This window comes from Budorcas taxicolor, chromosome 2 (genome assembly GCF_023091745.1).
Source record: "Budorcas taxicolor isolate Tak-1 chromosome 2, Takin1.1, whole genome shotgun sequence".
NCBI classification, from domain to species: domain Eukaryota; kingdom Metazoa; phylum Chordata; class Mammalia; order Artiodactyla; family Bovidae; genus Budorcas; species Budorcas taxicolor.
The window spans coordinates 59,503,454-59,527,285 of record NC_068911.1 but is presented as its reverse complement, the minus strand read 5'-3'; the positions used below and the strand labels follow the sequence as shown (position 1 = coordinate 59,527,285).

General features: G+C 41.8%; 1 protein-coding gene and 1 non-coding gene across 2 annotated transcripts in view; one reads left to right on the top strand and one right to left on the bottom strand.

The window, feature by feature from the left end:
- The first annotated feature begins 2,304 nt into the window (after positions 1-2,304).
- ITGA4 (integrin subunit alpha 4) overlaps positions 2,305-23,832 on the top strand; it is a 91,881-nt gene continuing 70,353 nt past the window's right edge. Inside the window, exons 1-2 of the mRNA XM_052635867.1 lie at positions 2,305-2,501; positions 2,840-2,961. Of these exons, the coding sequence (XP_052491827.1) occupies positions 2,305-2,501; positions 2,840-2,961 (319 nt within the window). The remainder of the gene's footprint in view (positions 2,502-2,839; positions 2,962-23,832) is intronic.
- TRNAS-GGA (transfer RNA serine (anticodon GGA)) lies at positions 8,482-8,553 on the bottom strand. Its single transcript has one exon. It is a non-coding gene; the product is annotated as a tRNA-Ser (tRNA).

Here is a 23,832-nt window from a genome sequence, read left to right as displayed (position 1 = left end):
TAACCTTATTCCCCCAGTGTTTTTCTCTGTGAATTAGCATCATATTCCCAGATCCCAAACTTGATACTTGGGCATCCTGACTCCTTCGTCTCAGCCCCACATTCGTATTTACCAATACTGTCACCTAATTCTGTTGTTATTTAGTTGCTAAATTGTGTCCGACACTTTGCAACCCCATGGACTATAGACAGCCTGTCAGGCTCCTCTGTCCATGGGCTTTCCCAGGCAAGAATACTGGAGTGGATAGCTATTCCTTTCTCTAGGGAATCTTCCAGATCCAGGAATCGAACCCAAACCCTTGTCTCCTGCATTGGCAGGTGGGTTCTTTACCACTGAGCATTAGGGAAGCCCCAGTCACCAAATTCTGTTGGGTTCTATCCTCAGCTATCTCTTGAAACTCTCTTTTCTGTTCCTTCCTAGTTCAGGCCACTCTTATCTCACCACACACTACTGCAGAAGCCTGCAAAGTTAGGCTTTCTGTCTTCAGCTTTTTCTTCACACTTCTGAAACTCACAGCTGACCAAGACCAGTCCTCCAACAGCTGCCCACTAGCTCCAGCACAGATTTATAAATTCTTAAACTGGTTTTGGAGGTTCACAATGTGTCCCCACCTCCCTAGTCAACCTCATATGACACTATCCTGTGTGGGGGCCGCTAACCACTCCAGCAAAGGCCATCTCTTCCCATTCTTCTACCTGGCCCTGCTGCCCTTCATCTTTTCTCTCAAAGTGGTTAGCCTAACAACTGTGCTTCTCCTTCAACTCTAAGTGTCCCTAAAACATCCAGAACTTTCTCCAGTCAATAAACATTTGTCTGTCTACCACCACCTAGCCGAAATTTTTCCTGAAAACTTGCCCTACCTTGTTCCCTATGGCATCCTGTGGGCCTGGCAAAATGCCTGCTCAATTAATATGCTAAATAAATGAACAAGTATTTTAATCATGTGTCTACTTTTACAACTTGAGAGGTACTATTTCAATACGGTTTTAACGCGCGCACACACATACTATATAAAGAAAGCTTTTTCTCCTTTTGTTTTTACTTTCCATTCCCCTCTCTAGGGGATCTTCCCGACCCAGGGATCAACCCCTGGTCTCCTGCACTGCAGGGCTAACTATTTACCGTCTGAGCCACCAGGGAAACCCAAATAATATCTAGACCTGCATCTCCTGCAGATACCACCCTAATCATCTACGGCTATCCAGCTGCACTGGAAAGAAACCTGAGGTACACCTGGCTTAATCAGAACGAGGGTCAAGCCCAGTTTAGTGTGGTGTGCTGCGGTTCCCCAGCACATTTTCAGAGGCTCATTATGGTGTCTGTCTTGACCTAAGCCTCGATGGCTCGTGTATCCGGTGGAACTGATTGGATGTGTGGAAAGGAGGGGGAGCATCAGATTCAGTCGAAATGAGGCAAGTGTTTTCTTACCCCAACCTGGCTCTTGAACAGAGCCACAGCCTAAACCTTCTGCCCCTCCCTGCCTTTCAGCTAGAGCCACTGCTCCAAGCAAGCAGCCCGGACTAAAGAGGAAGTAAGGGGAGGAAGGAAGTGGAAGTCTTAAATACCATAACGTCTTTTTCACCAAAATGTATCTTGGGCGCCTTCAGGGGGTGTTCTGCATGTGTGTGTGGCTCCCTGGTTAGTTTTTCTAGTGGTTGCTTATTAACCCCCCACCCCCCAAACCAGGTGTAGTGCTGAATTAGCAACGAAGGTTCAGGGCAGTTCCTTCGCAGTCCATGCGGTGCCCAGGTTTGTGGCTGGCCTCTGGGCCACACCGCGCAGGAGCCACAACGCTCATAGTGGGCGCGCGCGGTCGGTAGGATTGAGGCCCCAACCGCGGTTAAGGCGAAGCCGTGGCCCGGTCCAGCTCAACTCCTGCAGCGCCGGGAGGCCCGGCCTGGGCGCGCGCTGCGCAGCCAAGGTCCCCTAGCGCCCCCTACAGTCACGCGTGCCAGGAGTCAGCGCTGGGTCCTGCGACTCCGCACCACGCCCGGCACCCCACCCAGAGGCCCGCGCCCCGGGGCTCACGATCACCGCACCTCCCGGCCGCAGGAACCGGCGTGGGGATCGGCGGGCGCGTCGCATCCCTTGCCACCTCGGATTGCCCCGCCCGCCGCAGCCCGACTTCCCCTCCCTCTCTTGGTCCCTGCCCTCCTCCCTCTCTTCTTCCCTCCCGCCCGCCGGCGCCGGACACGCTGAGCCTCTTCTCTCGGGGCGCCCTTCCCCTCGGCCAGCCGTCGCATCCCGCGCAGCTTTGGGACGGAGAGTGGCGGTTGAGTGTTGAATGTTCCGCTCCGAGAGCTCATGGCTGTGGAAGCAAGGCGAGGGCCGGGCCCCCGAGGGGCCGCCGTCTGGGAGGCGGTGATGTTTCTGTTGTGCTCGGGAGTCCCGACCGGGCGCTCCTACAACGTGGACACGGAGAGTGCGCTGCTCTACAAGGGACCCCCCAACACCCTGTTTGGCTACTCGGTGGTGCTGCACAGCCACGGGGAGAACCGATGGTGAGTAGGGTCGGACGCGGGAGCCTTTGGCATCTCCGAGCAGCTAGCAAAAAGCGCCTCAGGGATTCCCTGCCTGATTCAAACTTTCCTCCCTCTAGAGAAGGCAGGAGGGAACCCAGCTCGCTGGAGAAGCGCTTGGGAAACGAACTCATCTTGGGGTGGCAGCAGCCGGGGTGCGTTCTGGCGCCAGGCCCTGAAGTTTGGGGTGGCGGGTTGAGTGCTGGGGTGGTGGGCGGAGGAAGAGGCGGCGGGAGCGGCCCGGCTGCCTCTGGGGAGACCCGGGGTTTAGTGGGCAGCGAGGCTAACATCTGCACCCACGTGCGCGTTTCTCTTCTTAGGCTCGTAGTCGGGGCGCCCACTGCCAACTGGCTCTCCAACACTTCAGTGGTCAAACCTGGGGCTGTTTACAGATGCAAGATTGGGAAGAATCCAGCCAGGACCTGTGAACAGCTCCAGCTAGGTGAGTGGGATCTGGGGACGGGAGCTAGTAAGCCCTCACCCCACTCCTGTGGACTCCACGGCGGACAAGTCCTGGAAAAAACTCGTATTGCCTATTCTCATTTAAAGGGGATGATTTTCACTGTTAACGCAACACCACGTTCCCTTCTTAACATAAAAGAGGTCTCCTTTCTGTCAGTGTTTTTCTCCCTTTTGCTTATGACAGTGATTGTAGTATTCTGACAAAACTACGTAGAAGGAAAATTTCTTACACCTCCTTAGGCCTTCTCTTCACCTCTCTCTCTCTCTCCCTCCTCCTGTCCCCACCCCTATGTGTAAAACACATCTTAAAATCTCTCAGCACATTAATGACGGGATCCAGTGAAGCCAAGACTTGAGAATTTTATTTCCATCTTTGACCTATCAACCTTGTTAAAGAACAGGCTAAGGGGCAGATCAGGAATAGCAGTTGGAATTGATCCCATACCCTGTCATTTAGCCTAAGGACTTAAAAAGAAAATAATCTAGTTTTACTTAAGATATGAAATATAAAAGGAGAGCACAAGAAAAAAATGGCATCTCCGCTGTTAATGGGAGTATTAATAAAATGAGGTTTAATGTATAATTATTAATTTTTCTCTTCAAAGACTCTTGATTTCTTAATGTCTCTTCTTAGATTTGTGACAATTTGAAAAATGCATTCTGAAGAAAATTCATGTTTCAAAGTCAACAGCAAATTTGCTTTGCACAGACACATGGGGGAAGAAAGGGGAACTAATATTAATTCAGACCCTATCTTGCTTCAAACATTGTTAGGAACTGCCCTATATGTTGCTTCTTTTCCAGAAAACAACACTGGGCCATTGGTGGCATTGTTCTTACTTTACATGTGAGGACTCTGTGGTTCAGAGTGTTGCAAGGACATTTTCTAAAGTTACTCAGCTAGTGAGTGGAAGATGGGACTGCAAGTCAAAGTCAGGCCTCAGTTCAGTTCAGTCACTCAGTCGTGTCCAACTCTTTGTGACCCCATGGACTGCAGCGCACCAGGCTTCCCTGTCTATTACCAACTCCTCGAGCTTGCTCACACTCATGTCCATCCAGTTGGTGAGGCCATCCAACCATTTCAGCCTCTGTTGTCCCCTTTTCCTCCAGCCTACAATCTTTCCCAGAATCAGGGTCTTTTCCAGTGAGTCAGTTCTTCACATCAGGTGGCCAAAGTATTGGAGTTTCAGCTTCAGCATCAGTCCTTCCAAAGAAAATTCAGAACTGATTTCCTTTAGGATTCACGGGTTTGATCTTCTTGCTGTCCAAGGGACTCTCAAGAGTCTTCTCCAACACCACAGTTCAAAAGCATCAATTCTTCAGTGCTCAGCTTTCTTTATACTCCAACTCTCACATCCATACATGACTATTGGAAAAGGCCTGCTTGGGTCCAAAGTCCAAGCCATTTCCAGTCACGTATACATCTTCAATGCAAATAAAATTCACTGAAGAGCCCGACATAGTGTCTGCTGAGCTGGTGAGTTACCTGTGAATGGTGAATAAATGGTTATACTTAGTATCTTTTTTCTATTTATCTTTATTATCCATGGGTTTTGGGGATAAGTTAATCACTGCATCTTTAATACCCTCTCCCCTTTTTTTACATAGTAGTCTTTGCTTTTTCTCAAACTGGAATACTTCTTCCCTTCATTGACAGTAAATTCAAATACAATATGCACATAATGGAATTTTATTTTTGACTCAGAGAGCATTTATAAGAGTTTAGGAGTGGTCTGCACTGCATAGAGTAAGTCCCAGTCTCTTATTAAGCATCTTCCATCCCAAAAGGCAGACTAGGAAAGCATAACACATTCACAGACCTATGCATTTGGAATAACTCTGCAAAGCATAATTGTCTTTTCCTAAGAGACTTGAGGGATGAGAATTAGGGAGCAGAGCAGACAGCTTTGATCTGCCAGAGGATCTTGACAAGGTCTCGGGAGGGAAATGTTTTATTTTGCTGTCCTGTCATAGTTTCCTGATTCATGACATTACAACCACTGGTATTTATCCCCTACTTCCTGTCTGGAATGGCACTGGATCTATTTCTAGATGTCTGTATTTAACTGGAAAGATCCGGTCACAATTTTGTATTAAAATTTAGGATAATAAAAAATAATCTGTCAAAATTTTAGGAAAGCCTAAATTCTCTGGACACATGGAACATAGGAAGTGACTACAGAAATATCCATGGAGAAATGTGTGCCTGGTAGATGTACAGCAAGCATGCATTAAATAAAGATTTATTGGGTGGATAAATGAATAAAGCAAAGTGAAAGCTTGATTGTTACCAACCTGATTGGTGAATAAGAGAATTAACTAGAAATGATAAGTCAAAGGGATATTTTCAACTTCAAGATTTTTGATCAATAAAAAAGGTATTTACTGAGATGAAAGGCAGACGACAAGATTTCTAGTCAGTCAACTGGTAGAAACACTGATGGCTATAGTAATAGAACATTTGCACATCTTTGAACATTTGCAAAAGAGTTGACTGAAATTACTTCTCATATAACATTTTAAACAATGCATCTGCCTTATATGAAGAAATTATATGTTTCAATTCAGAGCAATCTCAGAAGTAACTTGAAGCTGTAAAATAAGGGATTGAGGATAACGTCTAGAAAGTGAACACTAGAAACTATAAATTGGTAACTAAAGGCTTTTTAAAATTCTCAGGTTTGTAGATTATGTAGTATTCTTTATGAAGAATTGCCAAGGAAAAAATACACACACACAATCATCTGTATAAGATGGTTTTAGTTGTCCTGTCTCAAATGTATGGACAATGCTTAGCTCACTATCTTACGTTTAACTGACATTCAAAAAATATTAGTTTATTATAAGCATTGCCACAATGAATATTGGGGTACATGTGTCTCTTTCAATTCTGGGTTTGCATTCCCACCAACAGTGTAAGAATATTGTAAAGTAATTAGCCTCCAATTAAAATAAATAAATTTATATTAAAAATATATTAGCTTATTTTTATCTTTGTTTTCTACTTAAATCTATATCTGCATGTTATCTGTTATAGGCATGGTGAGGTTATAAATACAATTAATAGATGAAACCAAAAGTTAAATGTATAAATGAAAAGATAACAGTTGAAACACAGTGAAAAAATATTTTTTTGTTGGCTCAACCAAAAATATCTTAAAATAACTAAATATTGAGCTATGATATCCATGTCATAGGATGTTTTCTTTCATTCATGTCCTGATTTGCTATCAAGGAGATGAAGTTGAAAGATCCCTTAAAATAACACTCATCTCCTATACAATTCAAAGTGCTGTATACATGGACTAGTTTTCAGGTCTGAGATTTTCAAAGTTTCATTCAGATAGATTCCTTCCTTCAAAAGAGGACGTCAATACCCTTCCCCCTACCTCCTAACCCCCCTTCTCTGTTGTGCATAAAATTGTCCCATATTATGGTATGTTCAGTGTAGTCATAATCAGAAGTGAGCAGCAAATGCCTGTTTATCTTGAATGTTCAGGGGATGAGATGTTGAGAGTCAGGTACCCCTTTTAGTGAAGTGAATTGACTGTAGAAGAGACGTATTTCTTCTTGCGTGCAGACAGGCTCCTTCCACCTCCCTACCTACCTAAGAGGTATTTTCCTGCTCACTTCCTTGGTACTGCCCTCTGTGAACCAGAGGAAGGTAGTCTGCCTAGAGGAGGTCTGAATCGAAACTTGTCCGTGAAGACTCTGTGTCTGGGGAGGCCATAGTGATATCCAGTTTCAGTTGGTTTTCTACCCAGGTGCTCTGCATCCTTGCTAGGTCTTTTAAAAGGAAACTTTGAGCACGGTTGCTAAATTAAGGCATTACAAGTAATGACTTTGTTAATGTATTTAATGATAGTCCATTCATGGTCACCAATATTTGAAGGGAGAAGATAATAAAATATGTAAATGACTGTAAAATTGTATTAAAAAGATTGTCTTTATTTCATCTTTCAAAAGACATACTCTCTAGATCTTTCATTACTTTTAACTTGCTGCCAATAGCTTTATACTGATAGCTCCTAATAGCATTATACATGTGTGTTTGTATGCACATACAGACTTGAACAAATGCACACTTGTCTGGATAGTAATGGTTATAATTTTGTTATATAATATAATTTGTTTTGAAATGTATACAAAATACATAAAATTATATAATTATTGTCTAATATAGTAGCCACAAGCTACACATGGCTATTGAGTACATGAAATGTGGCTAATTTGTAGTGAGAGGTCCTATAATACAGATTACATCTGGGTATTGAAGACTTAGTACCAAAAAATTCATACATGTATATATATATAAAATCTCTTGATTTTTTAGGTATTGACCATATATTGAAATAAATAGTTTGAAGTTAATATCAATTAATATTTAAATGAGAATATTTTAGATGCATTAGGTTAAAGGAAATATTAACATTAAGTTTGCTTATTCCTTGTTACTTTTTAATGTGACTAGTGTAAAAATTATTTCATATGTAACTTACATTATGTTTCTATTGGAGAGCACTGTTTGAGAAAAACATAACTTCCCTACGTAAAATAACACTGACTTTTTAGCAAGTGCTTTCCCAATGTCTATATGTAAAATAAATAGGATTTTCACTTTTCTAGATCAGTGTTGTATAATTACTAGACCTTGAAGCTCCCTTCTTGTCCCTCTTTTTCTTACTAGAGAGAACAATGGTTTATTACAAGTTAGTCATCATTATTTCCCTTCAGATTTCTTTCTGGAAATTATATAACCTATTTGGAAGAGGTTAAGTTAATTAGCATCTGTGTCATTTGACTAATGATTACTTCATTCTCACTTCTGCCTGATTTGTAGGAATTATTAGCTTAACATTAAAAGACAGACCACTCACTGTTGAAACATCAAATATGTTCTTGATAACTTTTCTTTCTTATTTGCAATACTCTTTAAATTGTAGCTTACGGAGCTGATGTTGACACAGACTGGTCATTTTGAAAAATCATCATTGAACAGAGGTTTGTTATGCTAATTATGCAAAACATTAAGACAGAGAGATTCATAAACGATCATATTAAAAGAATTAAGTTTCCTGATTTCCAATAATTTCCCAGACTCCACCTCTAAAAGAATGGCTTCCACCTGGTTTGAGAGATGAGGTTTCCTAAAATGCATTTCATTTATTGCCAAAAGTTTACTTGACCACTGGGTGATATTTCTAATGGCTAAAAACTATCTCCCCTTGGTCACAGTTCTTGGGCCAAGTATGGTGATCCATTGTGCGTGTGGGTCATTGGTTCATTTGGTCGTTTCCTGAGGGATGCCTAAGTGCTGGAACCTGGGCTCACAAAAGAAACACGGCCCTTGCCTCAAGGGGTTTGCAGTCTATAGTTTAGTCGCTCAGTCATGTCCGACTCTTTGCGACCCCATGGACTGCAGCCTACCAGGCTCCTCCGTCCATGGGATTTTCCAGGCAAGAGTACTGGAGTGGGGTGCCATTTCCTTCTCCAGGGGATCTTCCCAACCCAGGGATCGAACCCAGGTCTCCTGCATTCCAGGCAGATGCTTTAACCTCTGAGCCACCAGGGAAGCAGTCTATAGGTTGGGTTATTATAGGAAAGTATGGTGAAACAATCTAATCTAGTTAAGAGAATAAGGTGATGTCTTCCTAAGGAATTCTAGTGGAAAACTGAGGGAAAAAATCAGTTATCTCAGAGGAAGAGGTTATGGGAAAGGGTGCTGGACAGAGCAAAGTGTGTTTGAGCACCCTGAGGTCTTTGAGAGGGCGATATCTTTGGATGGAAAGAAAAGAGCATACAGTTGAACTGTGGCATGTGAAGCGGTGTAGATTAGAGAAGCGAGCAGGGATTATTGTGTTATAGCTTGGTGAATTCTCCGGCAGCTGCAGAAGCACTGGCTGTCAGCATGCTTTTTTTGCGGTCACACACTCTTCCTCCGCTTGTGCACAGTGCAGTGGAGGCTGGAGCTGGGTGTTGGGCTGGGGGGCACAGATGCACAGAGGGAGGTGTTGGCTCCAGCAGGCATGGTAGTGGTGAGCAGTGACAGAGGCAGGGTCTGATGCAGACCCACAGGAAACTACAGGGGCCCCGGCTGTTAGTGTGCTCTTCCCGGATGTGTGCACAGCAGTGAAGCAGGATGATGGGCAGCAGGCTGGTGACCTGCAGGCTCACAGCTGCATGGCCGAACCTTGAGCGTGGGCCTGAGTGTGACATCAGCCGCTGGGGTGGAGGCAGGCGTCATGTACTTTGACTTTGGTGGGTACAAGGAGGAGCTCAGTTGGCTAGCCTCTCACACCAGGGTAGCCACAGAGGCCTGGGCTGGCTGTTAGGCTGGTTCCTGGGCTCCTCAAGGACAGGGAAAAGGGAGTATGGCAGAACCCAGGTATCAGTGAACACTAATACGTGTGGGACAAGAGCTGGCAAGATCTGCAGGAGGTCCACGGTGTCTGTCCTGGCCGTTGATTTAGTCAGTGGTGAAATCTGCTGTTTGTCTGCAGAGCGGGTCTCTGTGACCTGGACTTTGTAATTAGTAAATGAGAGAGATGAACGGGAAGAAGATTTCAAAGATGTTACCCAAGGTTCTGACTTGGGCTGTTGGACAGATGATGGTGCTATGTCCCGTGAGATGTAAAAATAGATACCTGGTAATCAGTTGGATGTATGGGCCTGGCGGGCAGGAGAGGTCTATATAGGCAGTTCAGAGTTGAAGGTAATTGGCATAGAGATGGCAATCAAAGCCATGGAAGTTAATGAGTTTAACCTAGGAATGTTCTAGGTTAAATGGATCACTGGACCCAGAAGAGATCCCATAGGACTCCTGCCATTTGAGAAGCAGCTTGAACAATATTGGTCAACTCTCTAGCTGCAACGTAGCTTCTTCTGCCAAGCTTTAAGAAGCCAAGTGCCGGTGGCCTTCTCCTAAACTAATAAACTCTCTGGGAGTGGGTCTAGCTAGGTTAGATATTGTGATTTATAGTAAGAATATATATTTGGTCTTCAACCCCATTTCTGACACAGTGATCCTAGGACCCTTGGAGTTTTCTAGAGTGATAAATATGTCTTTTGTTAGGTTAATGACCATCGCCATGGAAAAGAAATGCAAAAAAGCAAAATGGCTGTCTGGCGAGGCCTTATAAATAGCTGTGAAAAGAAAAGAAGCAAAAAGCAAAGGATAAAAGGAAAGATATAAGCATCTGAATGCAGAGTTCCAAAGAATAGCAAGAAGAGATAAGAAAGCCTTCTTCAGCGATCAATGCAAAGAAATAGAGGAAAACAACAGAATGGGAAAGACTAGAGATTTCAAGAAAATTAGAGATACCAAGGGATACCATTAGAGATACCATGCAAAGATGGGCTCGATAAAGGACAGAAATGATCTGGACCTAACAGAAGCAGATGATATTAAGAAGAGGTGGCAAGGATACACGGATGAGCTGTACAAAGAAGATATTCACGACCCAGATAATCACGATGGTGTGATCACTCACCTAGAGCCAAACATCCTGGGATGTGAAGTCAAGTGGGCTTTAGATAGCATCACTAGGAACAAAGCTAGTGGAGGTGATGGGATTCCAGTTGAGCTGTTTCAAATCCTGAAAGATGATGCTGTGAAAGTGCTGCACTCAATATGGCAGCAAATTTGGAAAACTCATCAGTGGCCACAGGACTGGAAAAGGTTAGTTTTCATTCCAATCCCAAAGAAAGGCAATGCCAAAGAATGCTCAAACTACTGCACAATTGCACTCATCTCACATGCTAGTAAAGTAATGCTCAAAATTCTCCAAGCCAGGCTTCAGCAATACGTGAACCGTGAAATTCTTGATGTTCAAGCTGGTTTTAGAAAAGGCAGAGGAACCAGAGATCAAATTACTAACATCCGCTGGATCATGGAAAAAGCAAGAGAGTTCCAGAAAAACATCTATTTCTGCTTTATTGACTATGCCAAAGCCTTCGACTGTGTGGATCACAGTAAACTGTGGAAAATTCTGAAAGAGATGGGAATACCAGACCACCTGACCTGCCTCTCGAGAAATCTGTATGCAGGTCAGGAAGCAACAGTTAGAACTGACATGGAACAACAGACTGGATCCAAATAGGAAAAGGAGCACTTCAAGGCTGTATATTGTCACCCTGCTTATTTAACTTATATGCAGAGCACATCATAAGAAACACTGGACTCGAAGAAACACAAGCTGGAATCAAGATTGCCAGGAGAAATCTCAATAACCTCAGATATGCAGATGACACCACCCTTATGGCAGAAAGTGAAGAGGAACTAAAAAGCCTCTTGATGAAATTGAAAGAGGAGAGTGAAAAAGTTGGCTGAAAGCTCAACATTCAGAAAACAAAGATCATGGCATCCGGTCCAAACACTTCATGGGAAATAGATGGGGAAACAGTGGAAACAGTGTCAGACTTTATTTTGGGGGGCTCCAAAATCACTGCAGATGGTGACTGCAGCCATGAAATTAAAAGACGCTTACTCCTTGGAAGGAAAGTTATGACCAACCTAGATAACGTATTCAAAAGCAGAGACATTACTTTGCCGACTAAGGTCCATCTAGTCAAGGCTATGGTTTTTCCAGTGGTCACGTATGGATGTGAGAGTTGGACTGTGAAGAAGGCTGAGCGCCAAAGAATTGATGCTTTTGAACTGTGGTGTTGGAGAAGACTCTAGAGAGTCCCTTGGACTGCAAGGAGATCCAACCAGTCCATTCTGAAGGAGATCAGCCCTGGGATTTCTTTGGAGGGAATGATGCTAAAGCTGAAGCTCCAGTACTCTGGCCACCTCATGTGAAGAGTTGACTCATTGGAAAAGACTCTGCTGCTGGGAGGGATTGGGGGCAGGAGGAGAAGGGGATGACCGAGGATGAGATGGCTGGATGGCATCACCGACTCGATGGACGTGAGTCTGAGTGAACTCCGGGAGTTGGTGATGGAGAGGAAGGCCTGGCGTGCTGCAATTCATGGGGTCACAAAGAATCTGACATGACTGAGCGACTGAACTGAACTGATCCTAGAACCCTTGGAGTTTTCTAGAGTGATAAATATGTCTTTTGTTAGGTTAATGAGGTGACTTTAGGACCAAAGGATGTGACTGGTTGCCAGTGGAGCACACTGTATAATTAGAGGATTGGAACTTTCATACCTATCCCCCTGACACCAGCAGGAGAAGAGGGGCTGGAGGCTGAACCAGTTGCCAATGGCCAACGATTTAATCACTCATGGCTATGCAATGAAACCTCTATAAAAGCCCAAAAGGACAGGACTTGTGACCATGTGGGGCTTTAGGACTAGTGGTGCATTCAGAGAGGGCCTGGGAGCTCCCTTCATGTTTCCCATGTCTTGCCCTGTGTGTCTCTTCCATCCAGCTGTTCCTAAGTTTCTGCTTTTATCATAAACTGATAATCTAGTGAGTAAAATGGTTCTCTTGAGTTCTGTGAACCACACTTGCAAATTAATCAAACCAAAGGAAAACACTGATGGAAACTTCAATAGCCAGTGCACTTGAGATTGACATCTGAAACGTGTGCTGGGGGGTGATATGGAAAGAAAATAGTCTTTAAAATATTTCATGTATTGTAAATCAACTGTTAAACATACTCCCAGTGCATTTTTATCTTTCAAGTTTCTTCTAAGAGTTCCATTACCCATTGAGGAAGTTTTATGTGAGTTTATTAAAGTTGCCTAAATTTCCTAGTCCTATAGAAGATAATCAAAATTGCTGGGTGATAGTAAGGTATTTTTCAGTGTTGTTCAGTAATGTACTGTATTTACTTTTTTCTGTTTTTAACCCTTTGGTTTCCTTCACCCATTTCTCCCTCCCTGCCCCCACCTCTGGCAGCCACATATCTGTTCTCTCTCTGAGCTTTTTTTTTCTTAGATTCCACATATAAGCGAGATCATAGAGTATTTATCTTTCTCTGACTTAGTTCACTTAGCATAATGTCATCAGGGTTCAATCATGTTGTTGCAGACAAGATTACATTCTTTTCTATGGTTGAATGATACCCCATTACATATATATATATATATACTGCAGTTCTTCATCCGCTCACTCTTCATTGAACACTTAGGTTATTTCCCATCTTGGCTATTACAGATAACACTACAGTAAATATGGGGGGGGGGTATATTATGCTATTTTTAGTTGTGTTTTCCTTTTCTTTGGATATGTACCCAAAAGCATTGTCGGAATTATTAGAACTATGGTAGTTCTATTTTTAATTTTTTGAGGAACCTCCATGCTGTTTCCATAGTGGCTGCCCCAATTTACATTCCCACCAACAATGCGCAGCCTTTTTCTCCACACCCTCACTAACATTGTTCTCTCTTGTCTTTTTGATAATAGCCATTCTAACGGGTGTGAGGTGAGAGCTCCTTGTGATTTTGATTTGCATTTCCCTGATCATCAGTGATGCTGGGCATGTTTTTATATCGTTCTGCTCCATGTTTTCTCTCATTTTTTCAGAAGGTTGCTTTTTCGTTTTGTTGATGGTTTCCTTTACTGTGCAGAAACTTTGTAGTATGATGTAGTCTCACTTATTTATTTTTGCTTTTGTTGCTTTTGCTTCTGGAGTTAGATTTAAAAAATTAGTACTCAGACCTTTGTCAAGGAGCTTGCAGAACTGAACCCTTAGTTGGTGGGATCTGACATTATCTCCAAGTAGATAATATTATAATTACAAGTTGGATTTCAGGACCCCCACCTAGTCTCAGAGAATTTCTTGGTGGTGGTGTGGAAAAGCTTCACCCACACACATTGGAGTTGTGTGAAGAATCCTTAGTAGGGCATTGGGAGTTTCCAGAGGCCCCCAGATAACTCCAGTGTTCATCCATGGTTAAGAACCATTGGATAAAGAAAAAGAGCCAGAAAAATAAGACTGAGGAGGAAAAGCCGAAGGGGTAGCCAGGGATTCAGGTCAATGTGGCATTATGGAAGTTGAAGAATGGGAGATTTTGAGAAGAGGTGAGTGGTTGGCATATCAAAAGGGGTCAAGAGGTCAAGCTAGGTAAGAGCCTAGGAGGATTCTTTGGATTTGGAAAGAATTGGTTTGTTAACAACCTTGGAAAGACCTGTTTTAGTGGTAATGCCAGACTTCAGAGGGGTGAGGAGTGAGAAAATATTGGTGCCAGATATCAACTCTTCCTTTATTAAAGGAAGAGTTCTTCCTTCATTTATTAAATAAATGTTATCCATTACTTATGTTGGTACTTGGAGTAGAAAGTTGGCCAACATGGCTAAAGCCTTCAAAGAACTCAGTTACAGGAATAACAGGTAAACAGATAAGTACTTATGAGAAATGTCACAAGCATAATGATAGATATGTACAATAGGGAGAAGAAGCTGGATAATGAAAGTATTTTGGAACAACGGACATGAGTAATCGAGTCAGTTCTGGCCAGTTTTGATGAGCACATAGTAGAGTCTCAATGAATGTGAAATAGATGGGTACACTTCTCAGATTTGGGTGGGGTCTTCTGGGATTTGCTGTGTGTTTCAGCAATCCCAGGGATGGGGAGCCTGGTGGGCTGCCATCTATGGGGTCGCACAGAGTCGGACACGACTGAAGTGACTTAGCTCAGCATTGTTCCCAGAGGTCTAGGCCAGCCTTGCATTCCAGACTCTGCCCACTTACGCTGGACAGTAAAGAATACACACTCCTGAGATAGGAAGTCTAGAATGGACTGTCTTTAAAATTGGAGGAATTTTAATTTTAGGAGTAGTTGGCAATATCAAATTAGAACATGGAAGTGGACTTGCAGGGGACAGGACTGGGTTCAGTAATGCCGTGTGTTGGTTCTGATGTCCTCAGTTTATCCCTAAGGATTTTAAACAAATAATTAGTCATCTCTTTCATATAATTTCTATGAAATACTGTAACTCACAATGAATTGTTCAGTTATAGTAAGAGTATAGACATAGTTGTCAAATCTCTTTTGCTGGAAATATTTCGTGAAGTGGATTAGACGTGTCCTTTTAAAATTATATTCTAGGTAGAAGTCTCTTGTCAGTATCTACCCTCTGTGAAATCATTCTAGGTCTACCTAACCTCAATGCTATTCTCTGTTCTCTTGGGACCATTTTTTGGTATTTATTAGAACATCATTATTTTGTCTGAAAATCACTGTTGCATTGTCTCTGCAACATCTTATCCCCCCTTTAAACTTGGAATGAAAAGTTGTCCTCTGCTGTCAGGAACCCTCATCTCGTTCTGATCCTATGCTGACTGGTACAGAATGATGCCATGGACTCCCTGATGGGTTTTTACTTTTCTCGTATTTTTGAGCTTTATTATCATCCTGACCTCCTCCTCCATCCTACCCTGTGAATTCCAAAACCAAGCTCAGAACGTCAGTATTGACCAGTGAGCATTAAGTGAGGGCAGGTTTCCCTGGAGTGCTTTTCTGTTCACATTTTTATACTGTTTTTGTTTCAAAGAACAATGGTATCTATAATATTAGTGATACTTTTTCAAGTGAAATGGTGCTTGTATATTAGTGATGCTCTTTCAAATGACTCCTTAAGTCTAAGAGATTAATTGAAAACCATGGAAACAGTTGTTTTTCCTTATTTTCTAACGTTGGATGTTAAAATATAAGTTATAATGAAATAGAATTAGAATAGGATTATTAATAGTGCCAGTACTTGGATTCATTAGCTGATTAATGGTGAAGTACTCATAGCAAATCACTGTAAAGTAGTATAGGGTAGTGGATGACAGTGTTGGGTTTGACTCTTTCCTTCCCCCACTTATAAGTTTAGTGACTTTGGGCAAGGTGCTTATTCTCCCTTTCTTTCAGCTTCTCCATCTATTAAATTGGGATAATGATAATAATATCCACCTTTAAGGGATATAAGTAAAATTAAATGACTTAATATATATGTTCACATATGGTAAAAGTGTGCCTATTACTAGGGAAGCATTTAATAAGTGTTATTTTAATAATTATTATAAGACAACATTCCTTATTTATATTATGCTCAAAGGATATATCAGTTGCTGTACATTTTTCTGCTCTACTTAGTAAAAAGACTTGTATAGGTTTTCTATAGGAATGTGAAGAAGTTTGGACCCAAGGCACTGGAAGGGAAACCCTTATCTTAGATTCAGGCTCACAAGCAGAATGGTTTCCTAGGGCTCAGAAGTCTAGTGATGTCTCAGGATCAACCCAGATTTATACCATTGCAACCATCAGGCTTGACTCTGCTGCCTGAATGCATTCACCTCTGTGTGGAACTCTTCCCAAATACAACAAAGTAAAATAAATAAAATTATAAAATAAAAACTATAATTAAAATAAAATGACCTAGAAGACTGGAATAGCTGGTTTTTTCAGGCCTCTGATTATAGGAAATGTTCTTATATAAACTGAGCATGATTATCCATAATTATCAGATTTGCATTACAAAGTCTAAGAGCATGACACTTAAAGATACATCAAGAATTGTTTCTAATTTTGACATTGATTTTTGTTTCGATCCTTGAGTGCCACTAGATGCATCGGTGGAAATGATCTTGGAAGTTTAGTGCTTTCATGTCCCACATCTCCTCCAGAACTGGAGTGGTTTACTTTCCATTACTCAATTTTTGTTTTAGCTGTTCAATTCATGAACATCACTGTTACCTTTTAGAAACATCACCACCACATTTTGTTAGATGTGTGGGAAAAGTACACAGTTTAATGTAATAATCATAATCTAGTGGGTTTAGTAATAATTAGTGTTTGGTAAGAAATAAAACGGAGAAGGCAATGGCACCCCACTCCAGTACTCTTGCCTGGAAAATCCCATGGATGGAGGAGCCTAGTAGGCTGCAGTCCATGGGGTCGCTAAGAGTGGGGCACGACACAGCGACTTCACTTTCACTTTTCACTTTCATGCATTGAAGGAAATGGCAACCCACTCCAGTGTTCTTGCCTGGAGAATCCCAGGGAAGGGGGAGCCTGGTATGCTGCCGTCTATGGGGACGCACAGACTGAAGCGACTTAGCAGTAAGAAATAAAAACAAGGGGGCCCTTAAGGAATGCGGCTGATCCAACCTCACAGCACCGTGAGCTCCCTCTGCTGGTGTGTCCACATCAATGCAATGTGGGTACACTAGGGAGTGGAAGACTTTACCACTCATTTATTGAACACCTACTAGGTGCCAGAAAGTCTTGTATGCACAGGCATACAATTTCTGTAATTTTTATAACACTCCAATGGTAGGCCTTGTATTCTGGTCATATTTGAATTGGAATGTTTGCTTTTAATCCCATATGTCTTTTCTGTATTCTGTTTCACTCAGTAATTGTTGCTTCTACAAATACAGAAATATTGAATGAGTGACGCTTTATAGAAAGTAGAAGAAGAGTCATTTGTTTGTCAGGATTATTTGAGAAAAATTTAGAGTGGAAGAGTTTGAAATATATACGATTAATCTTTCAATAGACTAGAACTTCATGTTAAAAAAAGTAATTGATGGAAGTAAGGTCTTTCACTATTTTTCTAAAACTTGAAAATTATGTCATGTTTTGAAAGATCAGATCAATATGTGTGTTGTCTTAGTATCCAGAAGACCAGACTGAGAGCCCCAATCGAACGTCTGAACTGATTAAGCCAGTGACACAGGCAGATAAACACTTGTCACTGCATCCAAAACTCCCAAGCTGCCCTACCCACAATGTGTCACTCAAGCTATCAAAAGGCTACAGGAAGACCTTAGAGTCTGGTCTTACCCCTTACTCATTCCTCAGTGGAAATGCCACAGTATTGAGAATTGATCTAAACTGAGGAAAAGATCAGGGTAAGATAGGGACCAAGAAAGTGACATTTTTCATGAACCCTAGAAAGTTGACTAGAAACTTTACACATTTTCAGCTGGCAGAAAAGATTAGAAAGTGAAATTTATTCAGATAATTCATACATTTGAAATAACTGTACAGTTCTATTGTATATACTCCAGATTCATGGAAAGTAACTACTTTGAGATCTTCAATTACTAAAAGTTTTTTTAAATTCTTTTCCATTATGTTTTAGTGCAAGATATCAAATATAATATCTTGTGCTGTACAGTAGGACCTTATTGTTGGTCTCTTTCATGTATAATAGTTTGTATCTGGATCTGCTGATCCCAATCTCTTAACTTATCCTTCTCCACCTTTTTCTCTTTGGTAACTATGAGTTTGTTTTCTATGTCTGTAAGTCTATTTTTGTTTTGTAAATACATTCATTAATATCATACTTTAGATTCTGCATATACTTGATATATTTTTGTCTGATTTACTTCACTTGGTATGATAATATCGAGATCCATCCATGTTGCTGCAAATGTTAGTATTTCATTCTAAAATTTCTTATACTTGATTCTAATCTTTCCATTTACTAGCCACATGAATTTGGGCAAATATTTTTACTTCTTTAAGATTCTATTTCTCTTCTTGTGAAATGAGATTGTTAGCACAGTCCTCCGTTGCTGCTGTGAGAATTAAATGAATTGAATGTGTATGGTAAGGGCTCACTGACAGTTCAGTTCAGTCGCTCAGTCGTGTCCGACTCTTTGCGACCCCATGAACCGCAGCACGCCAGGCCTCCCTGTCCATCACCAACTCCCGGAGTTCACCCAAACCCCTGTCCATTGAGTCGGTGATGCCATCCAACCATCTCATCCTCTGTTGTCCCCCTCTCCTCCCGCCCTCAATCTTTCTCAGCATCAGGGTCTTTTCCAATGAGTCAGCTCTTCGCATCAGGTGGCCAAAGTATTGGAGTTTTAGCTTTAACATCAGTCCTTCCAATGAACACCCAGGACTGATCTCCTTTAGGATGGACTGGTAGGATCTCCTTGCAGTCCAAGGGACTCTCAAGAGTCTTTTCCAGCACCACAGTTCAAAAGCATCAATTCTTTGTCACTCAGCTTTCTTTATAGTCCAACTCTCACATCCATACATGACCACTGGAAAAACCATAGCCTTGACTAGACAGACCTTTGTTGGCACAGTAAAGCCTCTGCTTTTTAATATGCTGTCTAGGTTGGTCGCTGACAGTGATATGCCACAAGTATGTTATGGAGAAGGGTATATGCCATGACATATGTGTACCTTAATCATATCTTTAGCTTAATCCTTAAAATAATAATGTCAATATCAACTCATGTTTGCCTGCTTTCTCTGCCAGGCTCTGGCCCAAGCCCTTCACACACCCCTCATTTACTGCCCACAGCCCTTGCAGAATCCCTCTGAGACAGCCATCTCTGGAGGCCCACCTAATTCTCAGTCCTAAACCATCCTACTCACATATCGCACTTTGTAAAGATCTTCAAACCTGCAAACATTGTTTTCCTTCAGACCATCTGTTACTATCTTAAAACTTACGGGACTAGTGTTTTGGAAGAGAAGTAGGGGAGAAGAGTAGGAAGAAAGAAGACCTCTCCAAAGTTTAGATCCTTGAATGGTGAAAATTTTCCAGTTGTATCCTCTGTTGTTCTTCAGTTGCTAAGTCGTGTCTGGCTCTTTGTGACCCCATGGACTGCAGCACGCCAGGCTCCCTTGTCGTTTACTATCTCCCGGAGTTTGCTCAGATCCATGTCCATTGAGTCAGTGATGCAATCTAACCATCTCATCCTCTGCTGCTCCCTTCTCCTCCTGCTTTTGGTCTTTTCCCAGCATCAGGGTCTTTTCTAATGAGTTGGCTCTTCAAATCAGGTGGCCAAAGTATTAGAGCTGCAGCATCAGTCTTTCCAGTGAATATTCAGGGTTGATTTCCTTTAGGATTGACTGATTTGGTTTCATTGCTGCCCAAGGGTCTCTCAAGAGTCCAACCTCTAGTACCCTCTAGTGGAACATTTTGTGGTGGAAAAAGTGGACATTAGAATTCCCTCCCTCAGCAAACATTTCATTCCTGCGTACTGCATGTAAGGCCCTGTTCTGTGCTGTGGAAATGCCAGTCAATGAAATAGTCAGTCTTTCCCCATCAAGTGACACTCAAGAGCTAATATCTAGTCTCCCATAGTCTCTGTCATATTTTGTCACTTGAAACAATGGCACTAAAATAGATGACATGAAAAACAGAAGAAAAAAAAAAAAAGTGGAGGAAATGGCAAAAAATGTTCCTAATTGGCTTTGTACTGATATCCTTTGTATCCATCTATCAAAATCACTACTTATTCATATTTATATACTCATGTACATACTAAAACAAAATCAGTAAGTGGGAATGAAAACCAAATAGTAAGCATACATCTTTGTATTTGCTTTCCCAAATACAAATTGAAAGAGGAAAAATACAAAAGAGAAAGGTGGACTTAATTTTTAGAATAAGGTGTATGGTTTTCATGTGGCTTTGTTTTTTTTTAATGTCTACTGGGAAAATGCATTCAACTGTGCTAAGAATTAGTCATTCTAGTTGTATAAAAGCGTGGAAAATTATCACATATTAATTTCTACCAACATCGTTTATGTTAAACCATGTAAAGTACATTTTTTTAATTATGAAGCTGATTCGATTTACTAAGAGTTTAGATCAGTACTGTATGAGCTGAATTGAAAACCAGATTATAAGTCATTTCAGCATGACATTTGGATAAAATATAAAGATCATCTGCATTTATCTATGTTGTTCTGTCAGGGAAATTCCTGAGAATCAACTTTCTCACGACAGTTCTCATAATCACCATTTCTGACCAAATTATAAATACTGTATTTCCACATGAAAAAAATTGGCTTAACATTTGATATGCTATTTCAATGTTTTGTTGAAACCAAGGAGGGCAAGAAGATATTACTATCATTTTCTAAATGGAGTAGTTCCTTTTCAAATATTGTCTAACACAGGAAATGGCAAAGCATGCGTTTTGAAGAGCAGTTGCTCATAAGTCCAGCTGCATGCTGCCATTACCTGGGGAACTGTGTGCAAAATTCTGGTCTGAATCTCAAACTGGGCGCATCAAATCTGGACCAGGTGTCAGTATCTGCTCAAAACTCCCCCAGCTGATCTTGATGTCCAGTCAGAGCTGAGAACCACGTGAGAAGGCGTGGCCTCCAGAGCACAGAGGTGAAAGGAAAGCTCTGGAGAGACACAGAGCATAGGCTGGTGATGTGGTCTGACCCCTCTGCCAAGATTCTGCAAGCACTGCAGAAGCAGAGGGGGAAAGTTGCTCAAAATTAAGAAGAGACCCAGCTCAGTAGTGCGGATTTATAAGCTGTTCTTCCAGCTGATTTTGCCTTGTTACCAGTGCTGAAAATAGCTCAAGATTATTGTTGCTGTTGGGTGCTGCCTGTGACAGAAGCAGTGTTAGGAAGTAGAGAGAAGAAACTTACGTAAGCAGGAGTCTGTGTGTTTGTTCATTTTCTAGAATTATCTAAGTGTGTGACTCTTAAGTATGAGAGTCCTTGCAGTGATGACACTGTGATGTCACCTGAGCGCTAAAACTAAAGCAGAAAGGATGCAAAGGGGAATAATCTGTGGACCTGGAAAACAGTTACTGAGATAGGAGTTTCTCTAGTCTCTATTTTAAAATCAACAAGTAAGAGAACTCAGCTGAGAAACAGATGATGATTCACTAGTTTTCCGTATAAAAACTTTGGGGTCTTTTCCAGTGTAAATTCAATGCATGAAGCCAGGCACTCAAACCCAGTGCCCGGGGAAAACCCAAAAGGATGGGACAGGGACGGAGTTGGGAGGGGTGTTCAGGATGGGGGGTACATGTGCGCCCATGGCTGATGTGTGTGGGTGTGTGGCAGGGGCCACGACACTGGTGAAGTGATGGTCCTCCAATTAAATATATTAATCAAAAAAAACTCTGGGGCCATTTTCATGCTATTTACATGGCATTTCGTGGTTCTAAACTATTCTATGTTTATTGCAAACATATTACTATATGTTTGTAAACGTTGTGGCGTCTCTAGAACAGGAAACTTGTGTCTAAATATTGGCCATGATCTTAATGAAACTGTTCATTAAACATACTGTATTTTAAAGTAGTATAAATATATTATAGTATCAATATATTATAAAGAGATAATATATTGTTTGTGACCTCTGTTCTCTCCTGTCTTTAATTTTCCTCCTGCACATAAACTGAATGTTGACTAATTTTAGAAAGACTTTGGTATTTTTAGAGAAGATACTTTATTGCAGTGTCTTTTGGGATGTTGTTGTTCAGTTGCCTAATTATGTCTGACTCTTTGCAATTCCATGGACTGAAGCATGCCAGGCTTCCCTGTCCTTCATTATCTCCTGGAATTTGCTCAGATTCATCTCTATGGAGTCCATGATCCAACAATTTCATCCTCTGTCATCCCCCTCTTCTCCTGCCCTCAGTCTTTGCCAGCATCAATGTATTTTCCAATGAGTCAGCTCTTTGCATCAGGTTGCCAAAATATTGGAGTGTGTTTGTGTGTGTGTGTTTTCGCTCAGTGGTGTCTGACTCTTTGCCACCCCATGGACTGTAGATTACCAGGCTCTGCTATCTATGGAAGTCTCCAGGCAAGAATATTGGAGTGGGTTGCTATTACCTTCTCCAGGAGATCTTCTCAACCCAGGGATCAAACCCAGCTCTCCCACATTGCAGGCAGATTCTTTACCATCTGAGCCACAAGGCAAGCCCTCAACACCAGTCCCTCCAATGAATAGTCAAGGTTGATTTCCTTTAGGATTGACTGGTTTGGTCTCTTTGCTATTCAAGGGAATCTCAAGAGTCTTCTCCAGAACCACAGTTCAAAAACCTCAATTCTACAATGCTCAGCTTTCTTTATGGTCCAGCTGTCACATCAGTACATCAGTTCAGTCAGTCATTTGTGTCCACCTCTTTGCTGGATCATTGAAAAAGCAAAAGAGTTCCAGAAAAACATCTATTTCTGCTTTATTGACTATGCCAAAGCCTTTGACTGTGTGGATCACAATAAATTGTGGAAAATTCTGAAAGAGATGAGAATACCATACCACCTGACCTGCCTCTTGAGAAAACTGTTGCAGGTCAGGAAGCAACAGTTAGAACTGGACATGGAACAACAGACTGGTTCCAAATCAGGAAAGGAGTACGTCAAGGCTGTATATTGTCACTCTGTTTATTTACCTTATATGCAGAGTACATCATGAGAAACACTGGGCTGGAAGAAACACAAGCTGGAGTCAAGATTGCCGGGAGAAATATCAATAACCTCAGATATGCAGATGACACCACCCTTATGGCAGAAAGCGAAGAAGAACTAAAGAGCCTCTTGATAAAAGTGAAAGAGGAGAGTGAAAAAGTTGGCTTAAAGTTCAACATTCAGAAAACGAAGATCATGGCATCTGGTCCCATCACTTCATGGCAGTGGAAACTGTCAGACTTTATTTTTGGGGGCTCCAAAATCACAGCAGATGGTGATTGCAGCCATGAAATTAAAAGACACTTGCTCCTTGGAAGGAAAGTTATGACCAACCTAGACAACATATTAAAAAACAGAGACATTACTTGGTCAACAAAGGTCCATCTAGTCAAGGCTATGTTTTTTCCAGTAGTCATGTATGGATGTGAGAGTTGTACTATAAAGAAAGCTGAGCACTAAAGAATTGATGCTTTTGAACTGTGGTGTTGGAGAAGACTCTTGAGAGTCCCTTGGACTGCAAGGAGATCCTACCAGTCCATCCTAAAGATCAGTCCTGGGTGTTCATTGGAAGGACTGATGCTGAAGCTGAAACTCCAATACTTTGGCCACCTGATGCAAAGAGCTGACTCATTTGTAAAGACCCTGATGCTGGCAAAGATAGAGGGCAGAAGGAGAAGGGGATAACAGAGAATGAGATGGTTGGATGGTATCACCAACTCAATGGAGATGAGTTTGGATAAACTCTGGGAGTTGGTGAGGGACAGGGAAGCCTGGTGTG